This window comes from Lontra canadensis, unplaced genomic scaffold (genome assembly GCF_010015895.1).
Source record: "Lontra canadensis isolate GAN:19392208 unplaced genomic scaffold, GSC_riverotter_1.0 scaffold9, whole genome shotgun sequence".
Classification (NCBI taxonomy): Eukaryota; Metazoa; Chordata; class Mammalia; order Carnivora; family Mustelidae; genus Lontra; species Lontra canadensis.
Window position 1 is genome coordinate 19,099,964 of NW_022631003.1, and position 13,714 is coordinate 19,113,677.

Consider the following 13,714-nt stretch of genomic DNA (forward strand, 5'->3'; position numbering starts at 1 on the left):
ATAGGCAGCCTGAGGTGTTTAGAGAGGCTCTCTTGCTAGGACTCAAATTCTCAATTCTGTCTCCAGTACAGTGGCCAGTAGCTGACGTTCCTGCTCTTATCTTTCAGCCATACAGTTGTTGCTTTCTACTGAGCTCTTTAGAGGTCCCCTTGCACGTATGCTATACAGGAGCACATGTTAGGGATTTGAGGGAAATTTCTATATTCTCCCTGAGACTCTCCCCTTTATATAGGATTTGCTTTCTTGATTTTTTGCCATTCTGGCAGCCCATACTCTATTCCCTGACAGATTATACAACTTCTGGTTCATTTTCCAACTGCCCACTGCTACAGGGACTGGGGAAAACCCCCAGGGCTATATAAATTTGGATCTCTCTTGTGCGGTTCTCTTCTTTCAAGAATAAAATGCCCTTCAGTTTTCTCCAGCACCTTCAAATAACTTTTGTAAATGTATTGTATCCGGATTCCATCATTACTGTATGTCGGAAGGTTAGTTTGATACAAGCCACTCTGTCATTCTGGAAACTGGAATTCCCTTCTCCTTTATCATAGAAAGGTGGTAGCATACCAAAATACTTCACCTGGCTTTGCATACCTAATCATAGAACCTGGAGACCAGTTCTTGGCAGAATATTAAGACACTCCTCCTTCCATTTAATACCTGCCTGATCCTCCATTGTTTAAAGATACAGTATCATTAATTAAGCCAGGCTCCCACCGATAGCTATTCCAATAGGTAAGCACTTCTAAATTCTTGGCAACAGGTTACACAGTAGTTACAAAATAAACCCTTGCCTTCAAGCAGATGCTCTTTTAGTCATCGTGAACGACACGCTCACTGTTTCACATAACCAAGATCCAGAGGAGTCCTCATTTTTCTCTTAATCATGTGTAAAATTTTAAGACATTACCAGCTCAGTCTCTGTTTACTAACCCTGTCAGAGTCCTAGATTCCCTTTATGTGTTCGTCATATAGATATTGTCATAAGGGACAAAGAGAGGTATCTTTGACTTGCTTTACTCAGAGTCATGGACCAGAACAAGGACCTGAAAGCATGTGCATCCTTTAGTGAGAGCTCTGGGAACAGATGTGGCCAGAGAAACCTCATTAAGATGAGGGGAGGCACTGAAGAAAACTCCATTTTTGTAGGCAGATTTTCATCCTTCCTCCCCCTAAGCAGGGACTCCTAAAGCCACGTGTGTGCCAGCCCCGCCCCCCCAACCCACCCACAACCCAGCCCACAGGACTGCTTCTGTTCCCAATGCCGTCCCTGCTCAGCTGTCACCAGCTTGAAAGTTCAAGTGGCATGCAATGGAGGCAGGGTTGGAGGTGTCCTTCCCTCCTTCTCCTTACTTACCTCTGCCTGTCTCTGAGCATTTGTAGGGTCTGTGCACTCAGAAACCAAGTGATCCTAAAGCTTCTTTCAAGTACAAGATTGCCAGTCTGTAAATGAGACCCACTGTCCATCCTTAAAGCAGGTTTTCCCATCGCTTTTCCCCTTGGCTTCTACATACAGCAAAGTGGCAGATACTGTAACGGGTACCTAGATTCTAGAATCTTACTGGAGTCTGGGTCTCGTTCCCTCACTGGCTGTGTGTCTTTGAGTAAGTTGCTTAATTTCTTTATGCCTCCCATTTTATCACCTGTGAACTAGTACTGGTATTAGGACCTCCTACTGAGGAGTATGATACATTCTGAACAATATAATCCAGTACCAAGGATATAGTAGCTACTTTAGTAGTAGAAATAATGGTATCATTAACACCAATAACAACATCCCAGAGGTAGAGAATATATACATTTAGTAAGTCAGTGAAAGCATCTAGAAAGAAACCCTTAGGGACCCCAGAAGCCACGTTGAAGAGTCAAGCAACCAAAGCCAAAGATAAAGAACACAGGTTTGGCTTCCCTGTGCCCACAAGCCACTAGTAAGTGCTTAATGGAATGCTTGTGGACATTCTTAGCCTGTCTACTGTAGGAAAAGAATTTCAAGTATGTGCACTTCAGTTGTTTTTTTAAGCAGTGGAAAAGACACTCTGTCTCAAGGGACAAACGGTCTGTCCGGCACACGCCCAGGCTCCACTCACTGTTCACTCCCTTTCGAACCGCGGCGGGGTCCCTCTCCTGACAGTTCACTGGGGTCAGTGATTGTCTCTCCCTCTGCTCCGCAGATAATTGTGTCCAGAGGACCCCACGGCCCCCAGTGGAGAACGTGCACCACAACCCCCCCACCATTGAACTGTTGCACCGGTCTAGATCACCTGTCACAGCCAATCACCGGCCCTCTCCCGATCCCGAGCAGCGGCCCCTCCGGTCCCCCCTGGACAACATGATCCGCCGCCTCTCCCCGGCCGAGAGGGCCCAGGGGCCGAGGCTCCACCAGGAGAACAACCACCAGGAGTCCTACCCGCTGTCAGTGTCTCCCATGGAGAATAACCACTGCCCGCCGTCCTCCGAGCCCCACCAGAAGCCGTCGAGCCCCCGGCAGGAGAGCACCCGCGTGATCCAGCTGATGCCCAGTCCCATCATGCACCCCTTGATCCTGAACCCCCGGCACTCCGTGGATTTCAAACAGTCCAGGCTCTCCGAGGACGGGCTGCATAGGGAAGGGAAGCCCATCAACCTCTCGCATCGGGAAGACCTGGCCTACATGAACCACATCATGGTGTCCGTCTCCCCGCCCGAGGAGCACGCCATGCCCATTGGGAGAATAGCAGGTAGGTGAGCGCATCCTCCGCCGCCCATCCAGCGTCCAGGGGGACCTGACAAAGCCCCGCTCTCTCCCCGGCCTTGCGGCAGGCCTCACACCGTTCCCAATTAGGCGCCCTCAAAGGCTCTGTGAGGGCAAGTGGAGGCTTCTGCCTGAATGAAGTGAAATCCCTAATGGGCTAGTTAATGAGCCGCTGGGATGGAGTAGTTAATGAGCCTCAGAAATGTTAAGAAACAAATGTCCTACGTCCAGCTTACAAGGAGAGTCACATCAGAATCATGGCTAAGCGAAAACATTTAAAATAAAAGGTTTATGAGCATGCTAATGGCCCTGTCTTGAAGTTTCCAGCAGCTAATTAATGACCAGGCACAGCATAAAGAACCTTTGTCTCCGATTCAGACCTGTAATTCCATCCTATGGGCAGTAACTCAATGTAGCCTTCACCTTGGGAGAAGGTGGGAGAGAAAAACACGATTATGGTGTCGGAGGCAGGTGTTGCTGGGTCATTTGGACGAAGGAAACCACTCCCAAATTCTTTTACTTTTATGGTGACAAGCCCACATTTGCTTCCCTAAGACAAGAAACCAGTGGAAACCAGAGAAAAAAATCTACACGTTGTATTTGTGCTAGTCTGCCCATAATTTACATGAAGTCATTCTCCAGACACTTAACCCTCCAGCCACATGGCCAGGGTAGCTCTCTTCCTGGAGCATCTCTCCATTCATGAGACATTTGTCAAACACCCACTATGCACAGGTAAATGCTTGAGGAAGTAGGGGGACAGAGCAGTGCTTTAACACAATTATTTTCTTGAGGAATTTAAAATTTCGTGGGAGAGACCAATGTGAAAACCACCCACTAAGCTATAAGGCAGAATGAAGTCAGTCCTGTGTCCCGTTCATCCAGTGCATGCGCACTTATTGAGCACTGACTGTGTATTAGGATAACTCAGCACTGTTGGAGCAAAGCAGAGAGAAGGAAATTTGGACCAGAGGAATGGAGGGAGGCTTTGCAGGGAGGTGGCTCAGTGCTGAAGGTGGTTATGTGTTCAGTAGTGGAAGGGAGGCACGGAGACAGGAAAAGTCAGACCTGGTCAGGGCAAGGCAAGAAATGCCCCCTTCCTCCATGAGTGAGCACCCAAGGACAGAGCTCCGGCCGGCCCCAGGAAGGAGTGGTGCTCCTAACAGCATGACAACACAGAGTCCTACAGGCAACATTAACTGCCTCTGTCTTGACTCATTGTCCCTTTTTTGTTTAAATTCTTTGTTTCTAAATGTTTCTCTGGCTCCTAGTGTACCTCCAATGTTGCCTCAGTTTTAGTGTTACAAATCACTTACATCAGGGGTGTTGAATCAAGAAAATGAAATGCCAAAGAAGTAGGACTTCTGTGATTGTGAAACATGAAATGATCTGTGTCCGAGATTTGATTCAGAATGATCCCCACAGTATTGGGGGTGAGTTTTGGAGGGGGGGGTGTGCATAAAATAAGACTAGCTGTGATGGCTACACTGGGATTCTCTGCCTTTATATATGTGTATATGTATGTATATATGGTTTGTTTGTTTGTTTGTTTGTTTTCAATCTAAAAAAAGAAACCATGAAAAGAAAAGAAGAAAAATCAGGGGATTTATAAAGAGACAGACACCTTAGGCAAAACATGTGAATTTCCCCAGAGTGTTAGAAAAAGAGGATGGGGTCAGGATATTACTGTGAAGAATATAAAGGACCTGTCTTGTGTTTCCCAGGCCAGACCTTTCCTGTCTATACATGCCTTTCTTGTCTTGTTTCTTGCATGGTCTATACAGCAGGACTAGACATTTTGCAAATACTGTCTACTTGTTTATAATTCTCAGGACAGCTCTTAGAGGCAGCTTACTATTGAGATATGCATCTTATGTGGAAGGTCATTTGAACTGGGGAAGTCACGGAGGAGACAGAGCCCCAGAGAGCAAAGGTCAAATAGGGGTTGGGTGATGGGCTCAATGGGACAGTCACGGCTGTGCCATTGGCCGCTGCTAGTAGGGCTGCCCTCGTGGGACCTGGCTTCCCGAGCACTCTCTGTCCCATCCACCTCCTCTGTCATGCCGTCTTACCGCAGACTTCCTAGGAATCTAAGATAAGCCCATATATCAGAAAAGTTATGTTATTTAGACATACAGAGTTATTTCTCCCTTGTTTCGTGGATTTATAAATATTAGAATATTAGTTTCTTAAAAATTGTGCAACTATTTTTTTTATATTATTCCTGAATATCAAAATTGTTCCGTGATAGATGTAGCCTCATCAAAGACACTCTGTCAACTATCATACCAGCCCAGTGATGGACCTTGGTACCCACGGATGCCCGGGCTCTCTCAAGAACACACAAAAGAGGGGAATCTAGGCTTTTCTTTGGGAAATGCATTAACTCCTCCAGGATGAGAGAATCCCCACAAATTATTCATCATTAATCCTCTAATGATACACTCAAAGGTTGAAAAATCTCCAGATGTAAGTATTAACTAATTTAACCAAATCCAGCATCGGATTTAACCAAATCCATCATCTTAAGGGGGAAATGAGAGGGGTAAAAAGTCTAGAATCCAACACTTAGTCGTGATTCAAACCCTCCTTACTACAACTCCAGGCTCCTTTGTTTCCCTTGGGATATCCCTGTCCCCTCACTCGTACCCTTTTAGTTGTCATTTTGGACAGCTCAGATTCTTGTAAAATTCTGTTTAGTAGGGATCGCGCTCATTGGGTAATTCCTATGTACAATTTAAAATTCTGGCAATCCTGAACAGGTAGAAATATAAATCTTGGGAATCCAAGTCCATTAAAAATCTCTCCCTATTTCTTCCATTCTTTTTTTTCCTCACTTTTTAATTTCTCAGAATTGAGATGTAGCATACAATTTAAAGGTGCAAAGCTATAATAGTTTTTTTTTTCTTTTTTTTTTAAAGGTTTTAATTTATTTATTTGACAGACAGAGATCACAAGTAGGCAGAGAGGCAGGCAGAGAGAGAGGAGGAAGCAGGCTCCCCGATGAGCAGAGAGCCCGACGCGGGGCTCAATCCCAGGATCCTGGGATCATGACCTGAGCTGAGGGCAGAGGCCTTAATCCACTGAGCCACCCAGGCACCCCCAAAGCTACAATAGTTTACTTAGGTATTGGCCTTATAGGAAATTAAAATCATCAATAAAAGAAGTTTAGGAGGTAATGGCTTAAATACAAACCACAGATTAGATCTATTTAAATATAACACATAACTTATTTCTAAAGGTATCCCCTTATTTTTCAATGGATAAGAAGAACTGTTGTTGAAGCTAATAAGTTAGAATAGCCACAGTTTATGGGAGAAAATTTAACATGGAACACAGTGAAACAAGACCCCTATGTTCAAACTTTATTGGGAAGCCAATGGTGTACGTAAGAGTGAACAAACTGCTTCTTTCTGGGCTTGTTTTCTGTTTGTTATGCTCATGAGGCTATTGGTTGGGGGGGCGGTGGTAGGAGGTAGGGAGTCAGGATAGTATCTGTGAACCTTCTAGCCCTTTTCTCAGCCCACAAAAGTCTTACTGGCCTGTGCCTTGACCATGTGTTTCAGATCCAAAGAGTCTGTTAGCAGCGCACACCATAAGGTGATGGGGTGATGTCCTGAGTCATGTTTTCAGTATATACTGACATTCATTCTTAGAAGTCAGTGATTTCAAAGCCAGAAGCGGGTTGTACGGATGAAGGCAAGGAGATGCAGGCACATCCGGTGTCCAGCCTGGAGCCTCGTCCAGTGTTCTTTCCAAGACACGTGTTTCCTTCTGACCTGGGAGTCCAGAGCAGGGATTGGAAACTCAGGCCCATGGGCCAAATCAGCCACCACCTATTTTTGTAAATCAAGTTTTATTGGCACACAGCCACACCCGATCACTTTGTGTCTGTGGCTGCTGTTGCTGCCAACAGGAGAGATGGTACAGCCAGCAGAGCCGAAATATTTGCAGACAACATGGCAGGAAGCATTCACTGCCCCCTGTTCTGTGACACTGTGGACTCATGGGTACCGTATGCTGGCAATCGTAGGCAAATTGGAGGATGTGGAAGTCAAAAACGCTGTCCCGGCTCTCAAGGAATTCCTTGCCCTTTAGAGGATGAGGCGAGCCTCAAACACGTAGAAGGAACAATAACAAGTGATGTAAGAGAGGAGACTGTAAGCTGTTCGCAGACTAGTCCCGAGTAGTTCCAGTAACATCATGAACAAAAGTAGAATACAGCTAAGTGAAAGAAACTGTTTCTTTGCATACTTGGATGGTGGAGTTAAATCATTCATTTGTTCCAGAATCATCATGTATCTCTCTTTGTGCTGGGTGTTTTCCTAGGTGATAGGTATAGTGTCTCTAAATGCCACATTTTGTGTCTTTGCTGACCTAAGGCAATAGCCCCCTGACTTTATGCTGTCAAACCAAAAAAGCTCCTACTTTGGTTTTCACAATAGACAGCTGAGTCTTAAAAAAAAAAAAAAAAAAAAAATTTAAGTTGTTTTGGCTTTCTCTTAAAATTCTTCCATTCCATTAAAACCTGAGTTACCAAACTTCCTGTCTGCTCATCCCCTTGTTGGTCTTAATCCAAAAATCTGCTAAGGAAGCAAATTGATTTATAATCCATTCCTACTCCTTCATTTGCTGCACACTTGGGGACTTCAGAGGTCTGTACGGATTTGCTTGTCCCAGGTCCGTGACCCATCCAAACAGAGATTATTTCTTTTCTGGTGCTTATCGCACAACTTTTGCTTAGTCCCCTGATATTCTTTGCAAACACGAGCTTCTTCGTGGTTTGTGAGGACATCATTGTTTGGTTGCTCCTGCAGCAGATAAGACCTAAAATTCCCCCCAGCACGTGCTCCCTCCACTCCCAACCCTCCTACCACACACGTCATAGCAGTCTTTCAGATCTTTAAAAGGACTTTCAAAAATACGTTTATTAACTCTCAAGGTCACGTTTTCAGCAGAAACAAAAGGATCCTAATCAAGGAAACATGGAGTCTCCTGTCCAGTTTCTTTGTCACCTGACTAAAACAATGTACTTTCCTGATTTGGTTGGACTGACTGGATGAGTTCTGTAGGCACAGAAATTCAATCCTGGAAGCCTCTGATCTTAAATCAGATGAGGAAAAATAACTCCAGGGTAAGCCACTGAAGGTGGGTCCCCAGGAACTCGAGGACCAGGGGAAGTCATTCCGTCCTCTTCCTCTTGTTTCCATTCCTGCTTCCACCCTAGCGGTATTTAGTGCTGATGACATGGTTTCAAACGAAGCTCGTGGACTTTTTTTTTTTTTTTTTTTAATGAGCCTCGGGAGCAGCCTTTAGGGGAAAAAGACATTATAAAAGAGAAGCCTAAAGGGTTTAGTGTGACAGTGATGAGGGACAGCTTCCTCCCTGGGCCTTGGTGGTAAGGCGGACATACATAAGTGCACCTTTGCCCGCAGGCATGTCCATGTCTATTTTGAGGAAGGAAAGGACAGTACTGTGGGATGTCTCCTTTAACCAAAGGGGCCCAGGGTTTCAGTACCAACTAGAAGAGCTACATTATCCCGCATCCTACATCAACCCCAGAGGGCTCCTGACTCAGGGTCCCAACCAACAGCTGGCCTGGAGTGTTCCCCAGGAAGCAGCGTGGTCCCTTGGGACAGCATGGACTCGGGAATAAGCAGGATTAGAATCCAGTCCTTGTGTCCTAGAAAAGGTGCTGACTGTCCCTGAGGTCTGCTTTTCTTCCCCATCATAATAAGAATACTAATACCCATTTTCCAGTTGCTTCGGAGTACTAGTTTACAATATGTAAATACACAGCATCAGTCGGCTAATTACCAAGCACTAAGGTCCCTTCTCTGTCCTGTTTCTCTTTGCTCTGCTACAGGGCTGCAGAGAATGAGGGGAGAGCAGCAGGTCCAGCAGCCCCACCACCACCCCAGAGCTGGCCAAGGCATTGACCCCGCAGGCCTGTGGCCTGCAAAGGGCACCCCTTCGAGGCGCTCTAGTTTCCTTATCTCCTTGGAGATTCTGTTCTGCGCTCCCTCTCCCCTCTGAGGCTTTGCTCAGGAATGTCCCACGTGGCTCCAGCTTCTCACACTGGCTGAGTCACTGCCGTTTATTTTCGCTGTGAACTACTGAGAAATCAAAGAGCCCTAAGAGAGAAGGAAGTCTCAGGACAGCATTTTTAAACGATAAAACGGTAACAGCCACAGTGGCGGGGCGGAAAATAATAGAAGGAGCTTGAGGAGACTGGAAATTCCAGTTTGTGTAAAGGACACACATTTCTGTAATACAGCGTGACTGCCAGGAGGAAGGGGTGCGATTTCCCAGGCTGCTCCCACCTGAGCCAAGCAGATCCCAGGCCCTGCGAGGTTCCAGCTGGGGGCTGAAGCTTTAAGTGTTTGCTTCCCTCCAGGGCAAGATCGCCCCTCGCGTAGAGCCACTGCTCTCATGCAGAGTGGCAACTCTTTAGCTGGATGTTACTTACCTGTTTTGTTACTCCATACCTCATGCCACCCGACGTGCAAAGGGTCAGCCTCCCTGGCAGCTACAGTCCCTGTGTCCCCCCCCCACCCCACCCTCACCCCCATGGAGTCAGAAAGCTGAGATCTGCATTCCCCACCTTAGCCTCTCCCCGTACATCTTGCTGCCCTGTACATATGGTTTCTGTTTTCCTAAGCCTCAGCAGAGCACAGGCAACTGCCCACACTGTAAACACGCCTCTGGGTATCGACACAGGGTTGGCTGCACTGGATTTCTCAACTTTCTGCTTCTAGGTAATGGCTGATCTAGAGTTGAGGACACGATGGGGTTGTGGGGGTTGGGGGGGAACTGAGCTGTGCATGTTGTAAAGCCCGTGTTTCTATAAGCTGAGTTTCGCAAGCTTAGCACTCTTGATAATCAGGTCAGATGATGCTCTGAGGTTAAGGAGGAGGCTGACTTGTGCACTGTAAGATACTCAGCAGCATCCCTGGCCTCTATCCACTAGAGGCCAGTAGCATCCTCTAGCCCAGTGGCAACAACCCAGATTACCTCCAAACATTGCGAAATACCTTCCTTCCCTACCGAACCACGTTGCCCCTTGTTTAGAGCCACTGCTATAAAGCAGAGTAGCAGCTTTCTGTTTTGTATTTTACTTACCTGTTTTGTTGCTGAACTTGACATAAATGTATTAATCTTTTCAGTAAATTGAAAAAAATGAAACAGGGACACTCATTGTCTGATGAGTTGATGATCATACCCACAGAACTCAGCTGACAGACCTTCATTTAAAATTCCATTTGGGCACTTGAAACAACATAAAATTACTTTCTCAGAAGCTTTCCCAAAATTTTGATTAACCACCATCATTAAACATTCCCTTTGTCAATAACCTGATTTGCCCACTCAGATTTTTAAACATCAGTTTTGTCTGGCATGGTTTTTTCACTAGAAACCATGTTGGTTATGTGTGAATTGCCCATCTTTTTACAATCTCTGCTCCGGTAGCATGTACAATGAGTCTCTGGTAGGAGACAGACGTGGGAGGGAAAATATTTCTCCTTAACCACAGGAAGGGATTTTTTACAATGCCTTTTAGCTGTGGATACCCAAGGCACCTCACCCAGCAGGAAAGAGAGAGAATGTTCTCTCTCCAGCTGAAAAATGGCACTTCACTGGAGCTAAACCCTTTTCTAAACTTCCTCTCATGGAAGAGACAATCCAGATAATGGACGTTTGTTTAAAATACCCATGTGCCTTAATACAGAAGACCCTTTAGTTTAAGAGAAATGCACTTAAAATTAATGAATACCTTGTAACATAAGTTTTTTCACATGCGTGGTCAGGCGTTTTATAATAGGATACTCTTGAATCTATAGAGTTTGGTGGGTTTTATCATATAGTAATATATGTGTATATATATAGTATATATATGATCAGAGAACGTTGTATCTGTGCAAATGTAGATTTCAACAGAACTGAAAAATTGCAGGAAATAATCTCCAGAGGATCTAGGGGACTAAAAAGGATCTGCCTCTTATTTCCTTAAAGTCTTAAAAAACAAAATAACTCCAATGGCTTGAACTTCAATTGTTTAAAAAAGAGAGAGAGAGAGAGAGAAAAGAAAAAGAAAAAAGAAATCTTCTGTGGTCAGTCCTTTATATTTATCATCTGGAATAATTTCTAACTAAAGAAACAAAACAATCAATAGTGTTATAAAAGTCACTTATATACTCTGAGTTTGAAACAACTGCTTTATGCCACAGAATTCCTGTTGCTACCTCCATTAGTGACTGAGTAATTCAATATGTCTTGAATGTCAACATATTTTTATTACTCAGCTAAAGTTGGCTTTGCTGGTTTAAATGTCATTTAGAGTGATCAATTGGCAGCTTGTTTGGGGTTATTTTCACATTTATGAAAGGGAAAAGTTTGCAAGAATCAAGTGTTCTTGAAACATATAGGTAGAGTCTGTTCTCTGGTAAGCCCTCCCCTTCATTCACCAACCAAAGAGCAGATAACTTTCGAGATCTCCTTTATTAAATGGTTTACATAAAGTTCCAAGTTTGAGGCCTCTGAAAAGCCAGCATGGTAGCCCAGGGCGGGTTAAGCCCTTACTTGGAGAAATGGTCTGGTTCCCATGTGTGGGAAATGCAGTGAACCACAGAGCAAGACAGAAGCCGCAGAAACAAGGAAAGTAAAAAGTGCACATGAGCGTGGGGATGTAAGGACCATCCACCTCATGCTTTTAGCCCCAGTGGGCCGAGAGGTGAGGGGAGTAGCCATATGTTCCTCACGTTCCCGTGGGCACAGTTTCTTTACATCAAACTGCTAAAGACAGTCTTTTTATTGTTAGTCAAATGAATACTCCAGAGACTCAGGGACTCCCATTCCCAATCCAGATGAATCCAAAGGTGCCATCAGGCCTCTCTGTGACAGACATGGTCTCCCTGTGGAGAAGCAGTAGAGGAGCTGTACACACAAACCCCCTTCGTTGTTCCTTCTAATTTGCTGGCATTTTATGTAAGGATGTTTGGTTTTGTCAGACATTTTCCAGTTGGAAGTGATGGCGGGGAAATTAAAACGTCTGCCATATGACGATAGGACAGGCACTGAGTCCACAGCTCCGTCCTCTGTTCCATCTGCAGTAAAAATGTCGTGAGACCAGGAGGGGGCAGGAGGGTTAAAACACGCCGATCTCACTGCTTTGCCTAGCAACTAGAGTCATCCTGCGACGAGTGCCTTCATAATAAGCTAGATTCTTCTCAGCCTGCATTAGTGTGACGCTGACTTCTCCAGGTGCTTTATGGCCCCCCTGCTCTCTCCTCCCCGGCTGGCACCAGAATGTGGTTCAGCTCCCCGAGTATGCAGTGTCTTTGCTTCAAGAAGGGAACAGTTTGTCCTGTTCTAAAATACAGTAACTCGTGTATCCCATTAATCTTTGGACCCAGATAATTGGGGGTGAGGGGGAAGGCTATGGTCATTTTAAGTTTCATGTTAGTTTCTTGAAAGATGAAGCCTCTTCAAAAATGCCACATTTCCTTCTGCCATTCAGAGAAAAGGCTGGGTTGCAGCAAGGTTGCACTGAACAGAGCGCAACTCAACTCTGGAAAGTCCGAAAATTTTACAGTATTTATCTGTTAACCATTAGGAAGAATGGTGCAGAGCCTGGACCCCCACAGGTGTCACTCACTCACTGTGGCCTTGGAGAGAATTACCAAGCCCTTTAAGCCCCAGCTTCATCCATAAAATAGGAATAGCTACGGCACCTGCCTCCCAAGAGGTCACCAGGGCCAAGTGCAGCCAGGCTTGTGGAGGATGAGCACGGTGCCTGCTCATGGCACCCGGTACATGGCGTTATTGTTATGTTCATGACTTTCCCCTTCACTTGCACCATCGCTCATACAGTAATCCCATAAAAGACATGTTATTCCTGTATCATATATGAGGAAACAACCTCAGGGAGATTTAAGAAACTCGCCCAAGGTGACCTGACTCAATGCCCTTGTAAAAAGGTTCCTGAGAAGGGTGTGTTTCATTCCCTGGGAGGTGACCGTGTTGGCTCTGAATTAGTCCAAGTCTCGATTAGACACTGCCCTCCAGGTGTGCCAGGCCTCACCCAACAGAAGGAAGTCAGCACGGTGTCATGCGAGAGACCCAGAATTTGAATCCCAGCCACCTGAGGCCTCCAAGGATTAGAAAGGATGCGAGGAAGATGTTGAGCTCACATACAGAATTCCTTCATTGATCCTGCACTACCCGCCCTTCCGGCTGGGGCCTGCTGAGGCACCCAGGATCAGTAGTGAACCCCTGGAAATCAGAGCCTCTTATTCTCCTCTGAGGGCTGGTCCAGAAAGCACACCTAGATAGGACATGTCTGCCTCCATCCATCTCTCCAGGGCTGCCAGAGGGCAAACCACATACCATTTTGGCACATCCAGAAAACACTAGAACAAGGGAAAAGGGTACAGTCTGTGTCTTCTCTTTTAATATGCCAACCCACACCCAAAAGCCGAGGCCCAGCACAGTGCCTGGCCTGTATTAACTCACTTAATAAATACTTGTGGCCTGACCAAGTGATGGACGGAATGTCAGTCCTCCGAATGGGGAAAGTGATTTTCTTTTTTACTTTGGTTCCTTTCTACCCTGATTTCATTATGAGAAAACAGTTTTAAAGAATTCCCAAATAGGCCGTAATGAGAAAGTATCTGTCCTCTTTTGAAAACCATGCTAGCCACAGCGCCCAGTCGTAGCAAACTGTAGAGTTTTCCTCCCCACAGCCTTTCACGCATCACACTTCTTTTTCTGCTGCTTGGTAGCCTGCCACGATCTTCTTGTCTTTGTCCATACAGCCTCCAACCCCAGAGTAATCATGCAGCTCCACCAACCAGACCATGGTGCGTGCCTGGAACCCTGGGGCTCTCTTCCCACCCTTTGACCACGCGCACCCAGAGTTACCCCCTTTTTTGGCTTGCTCTCTGTCTTTCATGGGAGCTCTGCTCAAGTTCAAGTCGTTGGTCA

General features: G+C 45.7%; 1 protein-coding gene across 3 annotated transcripts in view; it reads left to right on the plus strand.

The window, feature by feature from the left end:
* The window catches only part of ETV6 (ETS variant transcription factor 6), a 229,150-nt gene that overhangs the window by 208,452 nt on the left and 6,984 nt on the right, over positions 1-13,714 (plus strand). For all 3 annotated transcript variants that reach the window (XM_032855005.1, XM_032855004.1, XM_032855006.1), the window contains one exon: positions 2,172-2,717. In XM_032855005.1, the coding sequence (XP_032710896.1) occupies positions 2,172-2,717 (546 nt within the window). The remainder of the gene's footprint in view (positions 1-2,171; positions 2,718-13,714) is intronic.